At 33.5% G+C, this 20182-nt stretch overlaps 2 protein-coding genes across 3 annotated transcripts in view; one reads left to right on the plus strand and one right to left on the minus strand.

The window, feature by feature from the left end:
- Nucleotides 1–20182, plus strand: part of LOC135834409 (uncharacterized) — a 532193-nt gene that overhangs the window by 499764 nt on the left and 12247 nt on the right. For both annotated transcript variants that reach the window (XM_065348275.1, XM_065348274.1), the window contains 3 exons: nt 15877–15957; nt 16153–16851; nt 17201–17440. In XM_065348275.1, coding sequence (XP_065204347.1) covers nt 15877–15957; nt 16153–16851; nt 17201–17440 — 1020 coding nt within the window. The remainder of the gene's footprint in view (nt 1–15876; nt 15958–16152; nt 16852–17200; nt 17441–20182) is intronic.
- LOC135834411 (golgin subfamily A member 6-like protein 7) lies at nt 3613–10339 on the minus strand. Its single transcript, XM_065348276.1, has 3 exons — nt 10230–10339; nt 5563–8871; nt 3613–4407 (listed from the first exon to the last, which is right to left on the minus strand). The coding sequence occupies exon 2, from the start codon at nt 8768–8770 to the stop codon at nt 7583–7585; it is 1188 nt and encodes a 395-aa protein (XP_065204348.1). The 5' UTR covers nt 8771–8871; nt 10230–10339; the 3' UTR covers nt 3613–4407; nt 5563–7582.

Here is a 20182-nt window from a genome sequence, read left to right on the forward strand (position 1 = left end):
AAAAAAAAATTTTCAGCGTCTCAAAACGTTTTTTGTAAATTTCTCAGCGAGTTTTGACTTTACAGTTGTAATTTTTGTCTCATTCGTTTTTTTGGTGAAAAATACATTTTGAATAAAAACACTGAAGAAATACATTACACGCAATTTTTATTGATTACACAGTAAGAATAACCGAACGTTTCGACAAAAACTCAAAATCAAACACGCGTAATAATTCTACTTCTTTTAGAAAAATACATTGGAAAACATTTTTTCCTGACAGATTGCACTAATTACCGACGAGAACGGGCGCTGGTCCATATTGCGGACTGGTCCATAATTGGTGTCCTTACCCATGGCATAATGTTTTTTCAAAAAAAAATTATATTTTAGTAGTGAATAAACTAACATGAGAATAATGATATTGTGTAATTCTATACATTATACATAGGTAGTATAGTACATATTCATTACATATAAAATGATAGCCGCGGCTATCATTTTATCTCAACTCAGGTGTACGCGTATACCTGAGTTGAGTTGTTCAACCATTTCTTCTACAAATTCCAAGAATTTTTGGTTCTTATTTTTACTCTCGACATCCCCTCCCAAGGAAAAATTTGAGATGAGTTCTTTAAGGTTTCCTTTTAAACGTTCCAAGCTTTTTAGGAGCTCTTTTTTGTTTTTGTCATCCCCCTCCTTGGCGATGCGTACATTTGAGATGAGTTCATTAAATAAACCTGTCAGATGGTCACTGCTTTTTTGCAAATCTTCTAAGCCATAACTCACCTTATTCCTCATCTTTAGCGCGGTTTGTACTATTTCATTTAACCAGCTCGCAAACAATACTAAAATACCGTATTCAGCAGCTTCCACTTTCTTTTCTAACTCACTTACTTTCTTTCTCATCAAATTCAATTTTCAATCACATTGTCGTATGATTTTGACAATGTATCATTCATAGTATTGGTGATTTCAGCAACGGTTCCATTCACTGAACGTTTTTCCAAGTATTTTCCATTTTTGTGATGAGCATTCAAGCTGCTATTTGTAACACTTGTATCAGAATCGAGGTATTTGTCATGTTGCTGAGTGAAATTATCCTTTAGTAAATAAGTAGCACCGTAGCTGGTTGATGAAAATAGTGCCATGCAAATGGGGAATGTCATGAGGACATTCATCGAAATGGTGAAATTAACAGATGGTTTTAAGTACACGAGCTCTTTTTTTTGCTCTGAAAACAGAACAAAAAAAGGAGTTGGTAATAGTTAGGTATACGTATCCGTGTTTTCTACGAAAAAAAATTAGGGTCCCTATTAAGGTACCAAAAAATCGGAATCTCGAGTGGTCCACATGTCAGGAAATCTGGGCATAGTTATTATATTTTTTTTTAAAATTGATGCTCAATTATTCAGAAAAAATGAAAAAATAGGTATAGTTACATTCTATATACGTACGTAAGTTACATAATCGAAAAACTTACCAGCTTCAGACTGTACGCTGTCACTTCCAATACCTTTTTAGGCAGTGCAACAAACTGAACCCTTTCAAGAGATGAGATGCGCTGGGCATACTTAGGTATAGGTACTTGAATTACAACTGCACAATACGTAACTCAATCTGCGAATAAGTATATGATAGATAGTAGTATTCAGAAAAGTGATAAGGCGTCTATGTTCCTTAATTCGCCGAAAATTAATTCGAAGAAAACATCAAACGGATGATCAAAATTGATTAACTTACCCAAATTATCAAATTCACCGTACCTACCTATAGGTTATCAACTGATGATATGGGTGATGCCTAAATGTTTACCTACGTAGTGCGTACCTCTCTATGAAAATGTTACATAAATATACGAGTACCTATTCGTTAATGAGAAAACATGGATCAATAATTTAAAGACAAATGGCTTGATGATTTCTCTTTGAAGTAGGGCAATATTCTTCGAATCCAGATTTTAAACACGAGTAAGAATTATTAAGTACCTATACTTTTATATCTCAAGTCAATTTTTTAGCATTTTTCTCTCACTTCGAATCGATTGAGACAAAAAACCATCAGCAAGAAGAAAAAATACGGTGGGTTCTAACCAAATTCTATCGATACTTTCATTTTGAGTTGAAAGTTGGCCGAAAAAAGTTTCAGTTCTGCAGTTGTCTCTAGAGGGGCAATGTGCTTTTAAAAGGAAGGTATTTTCGAAAAAATCGTTTTCAAAAGAAGATTCCAAGTTTTGAGAAACCAAATCGAAAATTTGAAACCGCGTGTCAGACATTTTTAAAAATTGAATTTCAAGTTTTAAAATTTAAATCCAAAAATTTAAAAATTTAAATCAAAAATGGGTGGCGAAAAAATAAACTGAAATGGTATGAAAAGTTTTGATGATAGCTTGAATCAATTCCAAAACTGGGTTGAAAAATGATAACCAAAATTTTGAAGAATTGATCAATAATTTGGGAGAACTGAGTGGTAAAATTATGGCACGAAAAATTGCATTTCTCGTCGATTCGTTGGCGAATTGAAGGAGGAGGGGTATTTTTTCACATGCTCGTCTGCACATTGGTAAAATATCTCGAAAATGCAAAAATTTTCATTTTTTAGGTTTTTGATCGTACTTTTGCAATAAGTGTAAAACTTGTGATTTTTTTTCTCGAAAATGGAAAAAAAATGCCAGCCCAATTTTTTAAATATGCTATTCTGCATGAAAAGGACTAAAACTGAGAATTTTTCAGAATTTTTACTCGCGGACATCGTGGTTATATTTAAATTAGAAGTTTTAAAATGGATTTTTTTAGGTTTTTGAAAGTGGCAACACTGGTTTCGACATCATTCGTCGATTACCCTCTCAAAGTACTACAATTTGAAATAAAAAAAAACCTCAAACAGCCTCCAACTTAGTTCATGCTATCATTTTTTAATGAAAGTTTTCAGAAGTATTAAAAAAATTTTTTCTCATTTTCAGGAAACAAGTATTTGAGAATTTGGTAGATACTCTATAGGAAATCAGGGAAGTGTCTATTTGGGAAAATGCATGTCCTTTTAGGAATTCACCATTCAAAGAAAAGTCATTTTAGGAAAAAAGCTAACCGTAAAATTATTTTACCATATCCAAGGCTGGGGAAATTGCCTTAGTGGGATTTGTGGCACTTCCAAAAGGGTTCTGGTGCTGTCCGGGATGCTCTTTCCGTTTCTCAGCCTCGCTGTTTCGCTTTTGTACTTCATGTTCTCTTCTTTTCAATTCCTCCTCCTTTGCTTTCACTCTCCCCTCCCTACTTTTCAATTCTGTTTCAACATCACTATTTCGCTTCTCTTTTTGCATGGCTTCTTTTTCTCTTTGTTTCAATCCCTCCTCTTTCACTTTCATTTTTTCCTCTTTATTTTTTACCTCAGTATCCGTTTCATTGATGCGTCTTTCCTTTTGAGTAAGTCAATCTGTTTTGTCCTTTATTTCCAATTCTTGTTTTTTCCAGGGCTGGTGAATAGAACAGAACAGAACACTATGAACAGAACGATAAACACAAAAATGTTCTAAATTTTCTGAATGTTACCCAAGCAGAACGATATAATGCTCTGAACAAATGAACGCTAACTGAACAAAATGATTCAACGTTTTGAACAAGAAACAATAACCAGAACAGAACAATATCTTTCAATTTTATTCAACTTATTCACTATTTTCCATGTTTAGTTTTGTTTTGCCTTTCAAAGGCAGTAAAATGCTTAATTTTGAAAGTAAAAAGCTATCTACGAGTAAGTATTAAGAGAATTCATCGTGTAAGTGAAGAAAAAAATTACTGAAAAAGTGAGAACAAAAACAGAACAAAACAAAATACTTAGAACCAAATCATCGTGAACAAAACCAGAACAGAAAAAAATGAATCAAAATGAATTAGAACAAAACCAGAACAGAATATTACAAAAAGTTTTTGTTCATGAGTAGAACAGAACTGAACACTACAATCGTTTCGTTCACCCCAGCCCTGGTTTTTTCCAAACGATTTGATTCATTCTTTAATTTCATTGTTTTATTGATGACGATTTTTTTCATTTTGTTGCATTTTGTTTTGAAGTGCATTTATTTGTTCCTGAAATTCATGTATTTTCTGATTGACTGCATCCGCCACTTTCATTGCTTGCCTCATTTCTTCGCTTAATTCTACACGAGGAAGTTTTTCAATCGTATCGTAGTATGATTTTGGCAATGTATAATCCATAGTACTAGGTATTTTAATGTCCATTCCATTCACTGGATATGTTTCCAAGTATTTGTCATTTTTGTGATGAGCACCGTGGCTGGTTGATGATAATAATCCCATGCAAATGGTAAATGCCATTAGGAGATTCATCAAGATGGTGGAATGAAGAAGTGGTTTTAAGTTCATTTTGACGAACGTAAATGTAGCTGAAGTAAAGGAGCTCTTTTTTGTTCTGAAAACAAAGCAGAACAAAAGTAGGTATCATTAATATGATTAAGTTGATGAAAAATTGATGAGAAATTATTCCAAACAACATAAATAGTGAGCTGGATCGATGAAAAATAATAATTTCATCTTTCTAAAAATTGTCAACTTTTTTTCCCAAAACAAGTGATCATTTTAAAATTGCAAAAATTCAGAAGTGGCCACCCTACACTACCTACGAGTAGAAGTGGTCACTTGAAAAATAAATAAGAATGAACTTTCACCATCATCAAACAGTTCTAGAAATCTGAGAGTTTGGTTACCCCAACCCCATTTCCGATCGTTGAATCAAATTTCGAACCATTTTGAGCTCTTGTGGAGCCATTAGCAAATTTTTTGACGTTGAAATTTCGGTAAAACTTCACCCAATGGTAAGTAAAATTCGCTTCATACTCAAATTCTAACTTGACGAGCTGACCGGAGATGATTTCAAGCCATTCTAGAGTCACCAGTGATATTCTGTAAATGGATTTTCATTCATTAAATGCCATAAAAATAATTCTTTCTGACAGATGTTATAACATTTTTTTGAGACGACTGAAATTTCCATGAAAATTTTGAAGGCTCTATGCAACTACCTAAAACCATTTACAGTTATTCGACGTCTTGAAATTAGGGTAAATACTTGGATAAAGTAAAAGTGCCTAATACATCTAGTTTCCCAAAGGTTGTTAGGGCTTTCCCAGGAGCCCAAAAGTGAAAGGAGCCCATATTCGGCACTCTCACCTTAAATAGGTATAAAGTAAAGTTTACAGATTTGATGATTTTCAAAAATCCCCTAGGTAAGAATCGAAAAAAAAAACTTTAGTCTCTGAAATGTTGACTGGTAACGTATTTTTGCATGTTTTCTGGATTTTCGAATAGCTTTGTACGGTTTAAAATGTTCTTTACCGCTTGGGAAACCTCCTTTATGAGAGGATTTCAGACCAAGTGACCACTTTCGAATGAGTAATGTATAAAAATTTATGCTATTAGTCCTCTTGCAGTATTGAATTCAAAAAAAAAAAAAAGGTTAGATGCTTAATTATAGAGGAAAATTTTTTAAAAAAATATTCCCAATGTTGCATAATATCGAAAAAAAAGGGAACAAATAAGAAAAAGGTTACATAATCAAAAAACTTACCAGCTTTAGATCGTACGTTGTCACTTTCGATGCTTTTTTAGGTAGGTAGCACAACAAACTGAACCTTTTCAAGAGACGAGATGCACTAGGCACAGACCACGTTAAATACAACTGCACAATAACTCGATCAATCTACGAATATATATACGATGAATAATCTCGTTTAAAATGACACGAGTATAATGATCAGAGTGATTCATATTTCCGAAAAGTGATAAGGGATCTACGTATATTCCTAAATTCGCCGAAAAAAGTTCACAGAAAACATCAAGCTGATGATAAAAATTGATCAACTTACCCAAATTAAGAGTATATCTCACTGTATATGTTACCGATTGACGATGTAGGTGAGACCTATAATCTGGATTTTATGCATGAGTGGGCGAGAATATTATAATTTTATATTTCAAGTTAATTTTTAAGCATTTTTCTCTCACTTCGAATAAATTGAGACGCGAAAAACCACCAGGAAGAAAAAATACAGTGAGTTCTAAACAAATTCTATTCTTTACTTTCATTTTGAGTTGAAAGTCAAACTAAAAAAATTTCAGTTCTGTAGCTGTCTCTAGAGGCGAAATGTGTTTTCAAAGAGGAAGTATCTTCGAAAAAATTGTTTTCAAAAAGGAAATTCCAAGTTTTGAGAAAGCAAATTGAGAATTTTGTAAAATCAAACCAAAAATTTGTGAAAGTTAAATTGAAGTTTTGATCAATTGAATTCTATTTATTCTGAAAACATAAGTCAAACATTTTCAAGAATTTAAATTTAAAAGGTATGAAAAGTTTTGATGGATAGCTTGAATTAATTTCAAAACTGGGTTGAAAAGTGAATAACAAATTTTTTGAAGAATTGATCAAGAATTTGAGAAAACTGAATGAAAATTATTTGAAAACTCATATCATGAAACTATGTACTTAGGTAGGTAGGTATAAGCAGTTGAATCAAAAATGTAAGTTTTAATATTTTAAGAAATCAAAATAAGAAATTGGAAAAATAAAATTAGGAACTTGAGAAAATTAAGTAAACTTGATTCCGAATTTTTTTTTTAAAAGGGGAGGTACATATATAACTGAACGATAAAAAAGGTGGTTTGCACGATAGTCATTTGAACGATAAAAAATGATTTAAGAACGATAATTTAGGTGGCAAGAACTCCCCACCCCAAACATCTCAAAAAATTTATTTCGCGTTCAAAAAGTACTCTTTTTGTTCCAAAATTACCAAACGAAAGTCCTGTTTTTTTTTTTTTTTTTTTTTTTGCCAAATTCAATTATAATGTCCTATTTTTCGGGAGGGGGGATAAATTTCAAAAAGCGTTAATTTTTGGCAAAGTTGTTAAAAATTGTCCATGTTTGTCGAAATTTTCAAGAAGTGAATATTTCTGGTAAAATTTTCAAAAGGGGCCAATTTCTCCAAAAATTGTCAAGCAGTCCTGCTCTTGTGAAGATTGCTCAAAACAATCCTTTTTTTTGTTAAAATTGTAAAAAAAAATCCTGTTTTGTAACAAAATTTTAGGAGAGTATCAATTTTAGGCGAGTTGACGAAAAATTATAATCTTTTATTTGTCAAAATTCTCTGGAAGTAGATTTACGATAAAATAGTCAAATGGTCGTAATTTTTGCCAAAATTGCTACGAAATTTGTGTGGTTTTTTGCCAGAACGTCCTAAAAGCACTGATTTTTGCCTTGCATGCCTAAAATGTCCTGTTTTTGTTTCGAAGTTTGCCAAACAACTTCATTTTCTATTTACATCGTGGAAATCGCATAATTTATCATTCGTATACTTTTATTTTAAATAATAATGAAAATTAAAACACTGAATAGTAGAAGATTGACAATTTGAAATCCATAATTTTTCGACAGAAAATCGAATTCGATCGACAGTAGAGAATGTTTCTCTCTAAATCTAAAATTTTTCAACCGATATCTCAACATTCTATCGATACAATACCTTCAATGATAGATTGTTGCTATAATGTCGATGTATCGATCGAGAAGTGTTCAATTTAGCGAATAACGTTCTCTAGTCAAAGATTTTGATTTTTGGCAGCTTTTTAAATGTGATAATCTGCTGATTGTACTGTTCAGGTTCATTACATTTAAGACGATTTATATTGACGCTGACGCATGCATCTGTAAAATTATCTTGCAGCCTCATTACGTCCTGTCCAAGATAAAATGATTTATGTAGCAGTTTTTGATCATTATTGCCTTTTCGAATTTCTCCATGTGTTGTTAAGAATTCTAGCCCTTTCGACCTCAATTCTGCCTCTATATTTTTCAATTCTGTTTCAATATCACTATTGCACTTTTCTTTTTGTATGGCAAGCTCTCTTTGTTTTTCTACCTCGTTCTTTTGCTTCTGTACTTCATCTTCTCTTTGTTTCAATTCCTCTTCTTTTGTTTTCATTTTATCCTTTTTATTTTTCAATTTCGTTTCGACATCACTATTGCGCTTTTCTTTTTGTATGACAAACTGCTTTTGTTTTTCTACCTCACTCTTTTGCTTCTGTAATTCATCTTCTCTTTTTTTCAATTCCTCCTCTTGTGCTTTCACTCTTCCCTCTCTACTTTTCAATTTCGTTTCAACATCACTATTGCGCTTCTCTTTTTGTAGAGCTTCTATTTCTCTTTGTTTCAATTCCTCCTCTTTCATTTTCATTTTTTCCTCTCTACTTTTTACTTTAGTGTCAGTTTCATTGATGCACCTTTCTTTTTGTGAGAGTTGATCTGTTTTGTCCCTAATTTCTAATTCTAGTTTTTTTAAATGACCAGCTTCATTTTTTACTTCCATTGTTTTATTAATGATGAATTTTTCTTTTTCTTCCTTTTCCTTTTGAAATGCAATTCTTTGTTCTTCAATTTCATGTATTTTCTGATTGCCCACATCTTCGAGTTTCTGTGCTTGTATGATTTTTGCTTTTAATTCTTCATCGATGTGTGCAAGATTTTCAATCACTTTGTTATATGATTTTGACAATGTATCATTTATAGTACTGATTACTTCGGCAAGGGTTCCATTCACTGAACGTGTTTCCAAGTGTTTTCCATTTTTGTGATGAGCAATCAAGGTACTATTTGTGTCATTTGCATAAGAATCAAAGTCTTTGTTGTCTTGTTGAGTGGGGTATTCCTTGAGTAAATAAGTAGCACCATTGCTGATTGATGATAATAATCCCATGCAAATGGCAAATGCCATTAGGAGATTCATCGAGATGGTGAAATGAATGGGTAGTTGGGTAGTTTTATGAGTACATCTTGGCAAACATAATGATGAATGTAGGTAGCTGAAGTAAAATAGCTCTTTTTGTTCTGAAAGCAAAACAAAACAAAATTAGTTGGTAATTTTATTCATAAGTAAGATTAAGTCACTTGAAAATTGATGAGAAAGAATCCCTGACAACAAAGTGAACTTGAAAGATTGAGAAATGCTCCTTACCAACTGCTGAATTTTTTTTGTTTCTTGTTTTTTTTTTCTTTAGTCTAATCCGTTCGATACTCTTTCTTATTAACGATTGTTATTTAAGAATATCTTCAATATCTCATGTGAAATAAGATGATGCTAAGGCAAAGTGCCCACATGTTGCCACATAAAAGTTTTTTTTGGATTAATATAACCCAGCAAGTTTTATTACAGGTGCCTTCTGACTTTAAAATCATATCTATCAATCGAAAGTAGAGAGATTTTCGCATCTTTTGAACTTTTCGTTCTCAAAAAATAAATCAAAGTGGGTGATATAGGTATATATATTTTTTTTGAAAATTGCTACTTTTCTGCCCAAAAGTCGTTCATTTTAAAATTGCAAAAATTCAAAGGTGGTCACTCAAAATAACCTATTTGTTTTTTAGACGTTACTGTGATTAGAGAGGAGCACATTTTAAAAATTTTCTGTGCTTTGTACTTTAAGAAAAAAATTGAGGATCTATATTAGGACACCAAAAAATCGATACGGCTAAAAATGATACTTTTACAGAAATCATCGCCAAAAATAAGAATTTTTTAATTTCTTAAAATCTGCGGGGTTGATAACCAAGTCAAGTCTCTTGGCTACTATTTAGGCCTGTTTCTAGCTTCTGAGGTTTTTTTTATGGATTCCCCAGATACTTGAAAGTAAAAGGAGCCCATGTTAGGCACTCTTACCTTAAATACTAAGTATAAAGTAAATTTTCGCCTTGCAACTTTCTTAGGTAAAATTTTGCGGACATATCAACATTCGAAAATTTTCTGGAGGCTCCAGTACTGCTCAAAATAGTTTGAAACCCTTTTCATTCCACTTTGAGAGTTGAAAATAAGGCGCATACTAAATTTCAGCGTTCTAGGTTAGGTTAATGTTTCATTTTTTGGTACAGATTTGATTTCCACAATTCTCTAAGAATCGAAAAAATGTACTTTAGTTTCTGAAATTTTGGCTGATGACGTTCTGTTGTACGTTTTCTCGATTTACAAATTGCATGGTACGGTTCAAAACTTATTCTGCCGCTTGGAATAACCTTCTTTATAAGATGATGTCAGACCAAATGACCACATTTAGATAATGTAACGAAATTTATGCCATGTATTTCATGGAAGTATTGAATTAAAAAAAAAAAAAATAAGATGCTAATTATTGAGAAAAAAATGGAAAAAAATATACATAGGTGGGGCTACGATAAATAATCGAAAAACTTACCAGCTTCAGATTACACGCTGTCACTTTCGATATTTTTTTATACAGAACAACAAACTGAACCTTTTCAAGAGACGAGATGCACTGGGTATATACAACTGCAAAATAAGTCAATCTGCGAATAAATATACGATAGATAATCTCGTTTAAAATCCTATATTCGCAGAAAATAGTTCGGGAAAACCATTAAGTAAGCGGATGATCTAAATTGACTAACTTACCCAAATTATCTAATTCACTATAATGTAGGTTATCGACTGATGATATGGGTGATACATAAGCTTGCATAGATGTATGTTTACCTACGTAGTACGAGTACATACCTCTACATACATACCAGTAATTGCATTTCTACACAATGGTTGCATACTTAGTAATAAATAAATTATAACGTGAGAATAATGATGTGTATAATTCTATACATAGGTAAGTATACGTATATAATACCTATTCATTACATTTCAGATGATTCACTTGAGATGAGTGTTCATAAGCTTTTTTTTTTTAGACGTTTGTAGCCTTTTTGGAACTCTTTTTCAACGTACCTCATCCAGTTGCGACTCTTACAAGGGATATATTGTTCATCTTTTGATGGTTTCTACTTTTTCATTTTGTGTGCTCAACTAAAAAAATAACCAATCAATCGCATCCTTTATAGCTTGTGCTGTTGACTTACTCTCATTATTTCGATTTTCTTTTCCTATTGCCAACTTTTTCTGATTTTCTGCTTCACTCATTTTCTTCTGTACTTCATCTTCTCTTCTTTTCAATTCCTCCTCTTTTGCTTTCACTTTTGGCTCTCTGTTTTTCAATTTTGTTTCAGCATGATTATTTTGGTTTTCTATCTGTGTTGCCCACTCTAGCAGATTTTCTGCTTCGCTCCTTTGCTTCTTTCAACTCCTCCTCTTTTGTTTTCACTCTTCTCTCTCTACTTTTCAATTCCAACCACTCGAAAGTCTGCTTGAAATTCACCTCAATCAAATGACTACAATATAGGCATCAGTTTCCTGAAAAATTTGCTATCTACCTATTTTCATAAATTATGTATTGAATAGCCATACTTACCTTAATGTTTTCTCAAAAAAATCTATACCTACACATTTAGTAGTGAATAAACTAACATGAGAATAATGATGTGTTATATTTTATTCATTACATAGGCAAGTACCTACATATTATACATACTTATTCGTTACATTTAAAACGATGCACTTGAGTTGAGTTCTTTAAAAATTTTTTCTGCATTTTCCAATGATTCGGACAGTATTTCATTGACGGCATGAGTCATTTCAGAGATGATTCCATTCGCTGGATGTGTTTCAGAGTATTTTTTCACTTTTCTGATTATCATTCAAGGTGCTACGAATGACATTTTTTTCAGGTAAATTGGTAGCATCATAACTGGTCGGTGATAATAATCCCATGCAAATGACAAATTAATGTCGTTAGAAGATTCGACCAGATGGTAAAATGAAATAGTCGTTTTAAATACATGATTTCTTGACGACTAGCACACGTAGCTAAGCATATTATGTAAAGCAGCTATTTTTTGTTTGTTCTGCAAAAAAATAAATAAAAATTTAAAAAAAAATAATTGATCATCACACGCGTAAGTAGGAATGAGCCACTTCAAAATTGATGAAAAAAGTGAGACAAAGTGATTAAAACTTACCAGCTTTAGATTAGATATATAGATATACTCGTACGTTGTCACTTAAAATACGTTTAGCCGGCGCGACAAAAAATCTTTTCGAGAGACGAGAGGAGATGATGCATTTGATATAGGTATCTCAAGTACTGGCTGCACAATAACTACCTGCTTAGATGTGCGAATACATACACTAAGACTAAGAGATAATCTTGTTCAAAGTGATACGAGTATAACAATGTCAGAATTCATAATTATATTGAATGATAATGAGGTGGAATTGGATTAGGTATATATATATATACAAGATTCGGCGAAAAATGTTTATAATTAAGTAACATACTCAAGTACATGACGACATATCGACTGATATAAGGTGTTACGTATGCACCTCTTCTCATAAGTGATCGCATTTCTGCGAAAAATATGAATACATAACTTCGTTACCAACAAAATGCATACTTACCTATGATTAACTTGAGGAAAAATTGCTTGATAATTACTTCTCCTTAGAATAGGGCAATATTCTTCAAATCCAATTTTAAACATAATTATAGAGCAGGCAAATAGCGATTTTAAAAAGGAAAAAATTGGCACATCAACTTTTTCTTCGGGAATGTGTTCAGATGAACACCCTGAACTACCAAAAAAAAAACAAAAAAAAAAAAACGATCCTCCTAACCCTGGAGCTAATTTTTTTAGGGGGCTAAAACCGGTTCCGATTCACGTTTCTTGCGATTTACTCCGAAAATATTAGGTTTACGAGAAAAACTACCATGACTAAAAATGTTCCCCTTCAAATTCTCGACAATTTGATTTTACGCTCTATACCCATCCCTCAAGAGGGGTGTCCAAAAATAGGGATGGAAAGAGTAAATGTTTCAAAAAAAGTCAGTCCAATAAATTGATCAAAGTTACCACTTAATATCAGTCGTTTTTGCTCAAACTTTTTTTTACAAAGTCTACTCACCCAACTATTAATCACACTAGCATTGATTGGTTTGCAACCCTCCCAAGGAGTTGTTGGTGGGGGATGCTGGATTTTTCAAGTAACACACAACTGAATCATATTATATCTGAAACACGAATCTGGACATGCGATATATCGAATAGTATGTTATCGAGATCGCTGAATACAAATACCAACTTATTTTCTGGGTCCAACTCCTCAATGTCCCTCTGTGCCCCAAAAAGGGGGTTAAAATTTTGAAAAAAAAGTGAAAAGTCGAGTGATACATCGAATGGTATGTTTTCGAGGTCGCTGAGTACGAATATGAACTTATTTTTTTGTATCCCACCTCCAAATGTCCCTCTGTCCCCCAACAAGGGGACCAAAATTTCAAAAAAATCATTAAAAAGTTGAGTGATATATCAAATGGAATGTTTTTGAGATCGCCAAGCACAAATATGAACTTATTTTTTGGGTCGCACCCCCCAATGTCCCTCTGTGCCCCAAAGAAGGGGTCAAATTTTGAAATATCGTGAAAAGTCGAGTGATATAAAAAATGGTACGTTTTTGAGGTCGCTGAGTACGAATATGAACTTACTTTTTAGGTCCCACCTCACAATGTCTCTCTTACCCCTATAAAGGGGCCAAATTTCGAAAAATTATGAAAAGCCGAAAGAATACTAAGTGTCTATAACATTTTACCATGCATGCCTATAAAGCCCTCTTTTTATTTCGAACTTCGCCAAATAACTTCATTTTCTGTTTACCGAAAAGTTGAATAAACAACTGAATTAAACATTTTCGAATGAATTAGAAACATTTATTTCGAAAAATAAAATACAAAGATTTGAAAACTCCAATCATAGAATAAAAAAATTATGAAGAATTTCTAAACAACGAGTTTGAGAAATGCAAAATAATACAGAATATTCCAATCTATAGTGATACCACTTTTTCAATCATTTTTAAATTTCAAAATGGAATAAAATTGATGAGTTTTTTCAAGTTTTTCTCGATTTTTTTCATAAGATTGAAAAATTATTAAAGTTTAAAACTGTCAAAGATCATATTTCTCCCCAAAAATTGCAATTTCATTAAATTTGAGGGGGTAGGGGGGTTAAGGGTGAAGTATAGATTTAAAAATTCCATCAAGATTTCTGATCATGAAATCCAACTTTCCATTTAGTCGAAGAGCCCGCATAAGGATCTATTGCACCCCCCCCGTCGATCCTCGTGGACAACTTTTTTCTTAAAGGGTGAGTCCTAAGGAACATTTCTAGCCCTTGTCCTAAAAAAAAAGTTCCCTACTTACAAAACGGTGGCCATTTTGATTGACAGGTCAGCCGCGAAATCGCGGATTTTGCGTTCCAACATACGACTTGCACGACATTTTTCAATCTGTACAAAGGTAGATCGAAAGATCAGGCAAAAATTCATCACCTGTCAAAATTTCAAGTGCTAAAGTGCCTTTTTCGATTTTTGGTGAATTTTTGAAAATCCAATTTATTCGGCCAAAAATGAGGGAAAAATCAAAATTTTACCAAATTGACCAAGAAAGCTGAAATTGAGGATATACCCTATTTTCGACATGCCAAATCGATTGGAAATGGTCTCAACCCGTTTTGAGCAGTTCTGGAGCCTCCAGCAGATGTTTGAAACTCTGAATTCCCACAAAATTTTATCAAATGGAGTTGGAAAGCAGAAATTCATTCTGCAAAATGATTTCAATACGCTACGAAGTCAACTGCAGGGGGAGTTCAAGTCATTTTGGAGCCTCCAGCAACTTTTTGAAAATTACTGGAGCCTCCTGTAGATTTTTGAAACCTAAAATTTCTCCAAACGGAAATGGAAAGCCGAAATTTACAATGAAAACTAGTTTTAACACCCTTTGAAGACGACTTCAGATGAGTTCAAGTCATTTTAGAGCCTCCAGCGACTTTTTGAAAATTACTGGAGTCTCCAACAGATTTTTGAAACTTGAAATTCCCACAACATTTCATCAAATGGAGTTGGCAAGCTGAAATTTACTTTGCAAACTAATTTCAATACGATATGAAGTCAACCGCATAGTGGTTTCATGTTTCAAATGGTTTTAAGCTTTCAGCTACTTTTTGGAAACTTCAATTATTCAAAAAACGCCATTAGAGGCTCCAAAACGAATTTAAATCCACCTGCAGACGACTTCGTAGTGTATTGAAATAGTTTGCAGAATAAATTTCGGCTTTCCATTTCCGTTTGATGAAATTTTGGGGAAATTTTAAGTTTCAAAAATCTACTGGAGGCTCCAGTAATTTTCAAAAAATCGCTGGAGGCTCCAAAACGACTTGAAATCCACCTGCAGTCGACTTCGTAGTGTATCGAAATTAGTTTGCAGAATAAATTTCGGCTTCCCAACTCCATTTGATGTAATTTTGTGGGAATTTCGAGTTTCAAAAATCTGCTGAAGACTACAGAACTGCTCAAATCGGTTTGAAACAGTTTCCAATCAATTTGGCAAGTCAAAAATAGGATATATCCCAAATTTTAGCTTTCTTGGTCAATTTGGTAAAATTTTGATTTTTTCCCTCATTTTCGGCCTAAATTTGATTTTTAAAAATTCGCCAAAAATCGAAAAAGGCACTTCAGCACTTGAAATTTTGACAGGTGATGAATTTTTGCCTGATCTTTTGATCTATCGTTGTAAGGTTTAAAACATTTCGGGCAAGTCCTATGTTGGAACGCAAAATCCGCGATTTCGGGTGACCTACCAATCAAAATGGCCGCCATTTTGTAAGTATGGCAACTTTTTTTTTGAGGACAAGGGCTGGAAATGTTCCTTAGGACTCCCCCTTTAAGAAAAAAGTTGTCCAGGAGGATGGAAGAGGGGGTGCAATAGATTCTTATGCGGGCTCGCTTACTAATTCAGTAATTTTAAAATGTCCGTTCAAGCAATGAAAATCTTAACCGAAGAAATAGTGTAAAAAAATTAATAAGTATGAAATGTAAAATAAGCACGTAAGAATCAAGTACATACACGAGTAAATATATTTTTTTCTTTTTTCTTTATGTCACAGGTGCTCCTGCCAAACGACTAGAAGATGCCTGCCATCCCAATTATTTCGATGCAGATAAAACGCCTTTCATCACGTTAGTGAGTAAGTATAATAAATTCCAAACAAAATGTTCCATAAAATTTTTTGAAGAATTTCTAACTGTACCAGCACTGTACACTGTACATATAACATAAATTGATACATTAGCGCTAGATAAATTGTTGCTCGTGTTTCATTCTCCCCATCCCCTTCACGACTGACACAACGACTTAAAATTTCTTGCTCGAAATGTTGCAGCGCCGGAACCGGAAACGAAAGTATGTCCGTTTTTTGGAAATTTTCGCGTCAACGGCGTCAGCGGAATGGAGCAAAGCGTTTCGGAAAAATTCACTTCGGAAGAGAACCCCGGAAAACGACCTTACTTATCGTCCGTAGATATAATGGGAACTTATTCCGATAATTTGTCACAAAACTTTTTCAAATCCGACAATCAAATAAAACAAGAACTACAGCAGCGTTCGTCGTCTTCGAGCTCCGGCTTCGGCTACAGGACGGCGACGAGCGGCGGTCCTTCTGCTTTCGATGCAGACAACGTCGTCGAGTACGCGAAAAGAAAAATTTCAAAGAGATACGTTAATTACGCGAAATTCGTTTCTCGTCGTTCTGCTGTGTCGTCGTGGAACGAGAATAAACCGAATTTTACCAACACGGATCACGAGTTGTACTACGACTCGAATAACGAAACCAGCGGCGACGAAAGTGTAAGAATTAGTTTAGAAGATCGACGACAACGGGTCGCTGCTCGTTACCTGTTAAATGCCAAAAGAAAACTCGATAATCGAATAAGAGCTAAGAGGGAAATGACACGAAGTACGGGTCAAGAGAAGAAGAATTCTTGTATTTTGAATTTCAATAAATTATATTTCGGCTGCCGTTCGCCGGATACCATGGAATTCAGATCCGATTGCCCCTTGTTCTCGTCTGATATCATTTCTGGTAAGTTTGCTTTCGTACGAGTTGGGAGTTGAGGGGGAGAGGGGGAAATTCTGGAATTGTTTGGTCAATTTTGGCCGCAAGTTCGATTTGTTAATTGGCTTCTGAGGTGGAATAAAATGAGAAATTGTGGAATTCATTCCAAATATTCCCAATGCCCAAAAAAAGAAGAGGGACTCAGTTCTCGAGGCTTGATAAAAAAAAACTTCAAGATTCTAAAAAAAAAGTTCTGTAGATGATTCGATATTATTCAAGTCCAGAATACTCCCCCTCCCCCCTCACACATTCTCGTCGAGTCAACGATATAGAAAAAAATTTGTCTAACTCGAGTATTTTCTATATTATTGTGTAGTGTACTTATGCCACGGTTCTTGGAGTCACAATGTTAGTCGAAATTCGAGTATACACTACCTCGTTACGACTCCATTAAGTCGTACTTCAAGAGGAGTACGTCGTTACTGTTTTATGTACCAAACGAACGAGGATTCTTCTCTCATACACTTCACGAGTACTTCGGATACGTGTCATCGTGGCTCTGTACCAGGTCTCGATGGTGCTCTATCGTTTAATATCACGCCAATTGGTGGCGCAGGTATGCTATACCTTTTACATCTTGTTGTTGCAATTTTTTCGCTTCTTTTTTTCATTTTTTTGCTATTTGCTTGTTATAATGGTGGGTACAATGAATTTTATTTATTCTTATTTGCGGTTTTTTCTTTCGTACTTGAGCTAGGAACCTATAGTGCAATACGCTTGTTGCCATTATATTTACTTGCGGTGCGATGTAATTTACAGCGAATTGGCGAATAACAATTGAACCATAGGTGGATTGTTGATGAGATGTGACGATATTGTGTATTTGGAGTGGCAAAGCTAGAAAAAAAATCTATCAAATGTTAGCTAGGAATTGATGAATGAACCATGAATCACTTCAACCTTTCTATGTCTTGGATTTGGGAGGATTCATGGGTCAATGAACTCGAATTTTCAAATTTATAGGTACATACTGAAATCTGTTGGGTTTTCCATCTTTGACAGTCGAAGAAAATAATTTTTAAGTTGAAAAATATTCGCGAATATTTTCGTTTTTCCGAAACTTTTTGAGGTAAAAGTACTATGGTTGTGAATGATTAGTTCAATTCCGCGAAAGAATCGTTCGCGAACGACTGAAAACAGGTATCTAGTGATCGGGCGAGCTTTTGAAAAATATTATGAGTTGTTTTCTTGAATACATTTTTCATAGTCAGTAATTCGTTCATTGGTAACGATCGACTCTGTTCTGTGAACGAATCGTTCGCGAACGACTTAAGAGTAAAAACTAGTCGTTTGAGATTTTAAATCAAAATTTTATGCATTATTTTGTTCAATTTCGTTTTTTGACGATCGAGTGAGTCATTCGTAAATGATGAATTCCATTCAATGAACGAATCGTTCGCGAACGATTGAAAAAAAGAGACCAATAATCTGAGATTTTAAATCAATTTTACAAATTTATGTTCTTTTCTGAATATTTTTTCAAAATCAGTGATCTAATAGTACCTGACCGATTCGGCTTGGTGAACGAATCGTTCGCGAACGACTGAATGAAAAACGAGTGATTTGAATTTTCAAGTCGATGTTGCATCATTTTCTAGGATTTTTTTTTCATTTGTGAATGATACACTGGCAAAGTGAATGATCGACTCCACTGAATAAATGAATCGTTCGCGAACGACAGAAAACAAAGTGACGAGTGATCAGGAGAGCTTTTGAAAAATATTATGAGTTGTTTTCTGGAATACTTTTTTCGTAGTCAGCAATTTGTTCATTGGTAACGATCGACTCTGTTTTGTGAACGAATCGTTCGCGAACGACTTAAGAGTAAAAACGAGTCGTTTGAGCTTTGAAATCAAATTTTAAGCATTATTTCGTTGAATTTCGTTTTCTGACGATCAAGTGATTCATTTGTAAATGATAAATAAAATTCTACTCAATGAACGAATCGTTCGCGAACGATTAAAATAAAAAGACCCATAATTTGATATTTCAAATCAATTTTACAGATTTTTGTTCTTTTCTGAATATTTTTTTAAAATTAGTGATCCAATAGTAACTGACCGATTCGGCTTACTGAACGAATCGTTCGCGAACGACTGAATGAAAAACGAGTGATTTGATTATTTTTAAGTCGATTTTGCATCAATTTCTAGGATTTTTTTTTTCATTTGTAAATGATACACTGGCAAAGTGAATGACCGACTCCACTGAAGAAGTGAATCGTTTGCGAACGACTCTAAAAGAGAAACGAATTGTTAGAACTTTTATACCATTCAAATTCACCCATGTTTTTCTTGGATTTAATTTTCTGATTGTCGAGTGATTCATTTGTGAAAATGGCAAATTAACGCAGTATGAACAAATCGTTCGCGAACGATTGAAAGAAGAGCAAGTGATTTGAATATTTAAATTAAAATCACGTCTCATTTCCTGTTTTTTTTTTTTTGTTTTTCAATTTTCAAGTGAATGAATAATAGTTGATACAATGGTAAATGACCAACTCCACTGAATGAGTGAATCGTTCGCGAACGACTCTAAAAGAGAAACGAATTGTTAGAACTTTTAAACCAAATTATCCATGTTTTTCTTGGATTTAATTTTCTGATGGTCGAGTGATTCATTTGTGAAAATGATAAATTAACGCAGTATGAACAAATCGTTCGCGAACGATTGGAAGAAGAGCAAGTGATTTGGATATTTAAATCAAGATCACGTCTCATTTTCTGTTTTTTTGTTGTTTTTTTTTTTTAAATTTCCAAGTGAATGATGAATGGTTGATACAATGGTAAATGAACAACTTCAACTCCACTGAATGAGCGAATCGTTCGCGAACGACTGAAAGTAAGGAACCAATGATGTGATCTTTTTAATCAACTTTTTTACAAATTATTGTTCTGATACTGTTTTCTAAATCAATAATTCATCAGTAACTGATTCAATGTGTTCAGTGAACGAATCGTTTGCGAACGACTGAAAGAAAAAACGAGTGATTTGCACTCTCAAGTTTTAAATTGATTTTTTCGAATTTGTTTACTCTTGAAGGAATGATATTTTGTTATACTGATGACTAACTCACGTTCGGACGATCAACTCCTCCAAATAAGCGAATCGTTCGCGAACGACTCAAAAAAACATACTATTATGATATGATTTTTTGAATAAATTTTACAAATTTTTGTTCTAAGTAAATCTGTTTTCTAAATCAATTCATCAGACGCATACTCAGCTGACTTACTCAGCTCAATGAGCGAATCGTTCGTGAACGACTATGAGATAATCCGAATTATTTGAATTTTTA

Source organism: Planococcus citri, chromosome 2, assembly GCF_950023065.1.
Source record: "Planococcus citri chromosome 2, ihPlaCitr1.1, whole genome shotgun sequence".
NCBI classification, from domain to species: domain Eukaryota; kingdom Metazoa; phylum Arthropoda; class Insecta; order Hemiptera; family Pseudococcidae; genus Planococcus; species Planococcus citri.

What these genes read in the sequence shown, in the direction of transcription:
- LOC135834411 (XM_065348276.1), bottom strand. Translation starts at nt 8,770, where the DNA reads ATGAATCTCCTAATGGCATTTGCCATTTGCATGGGATTATTATCATCA.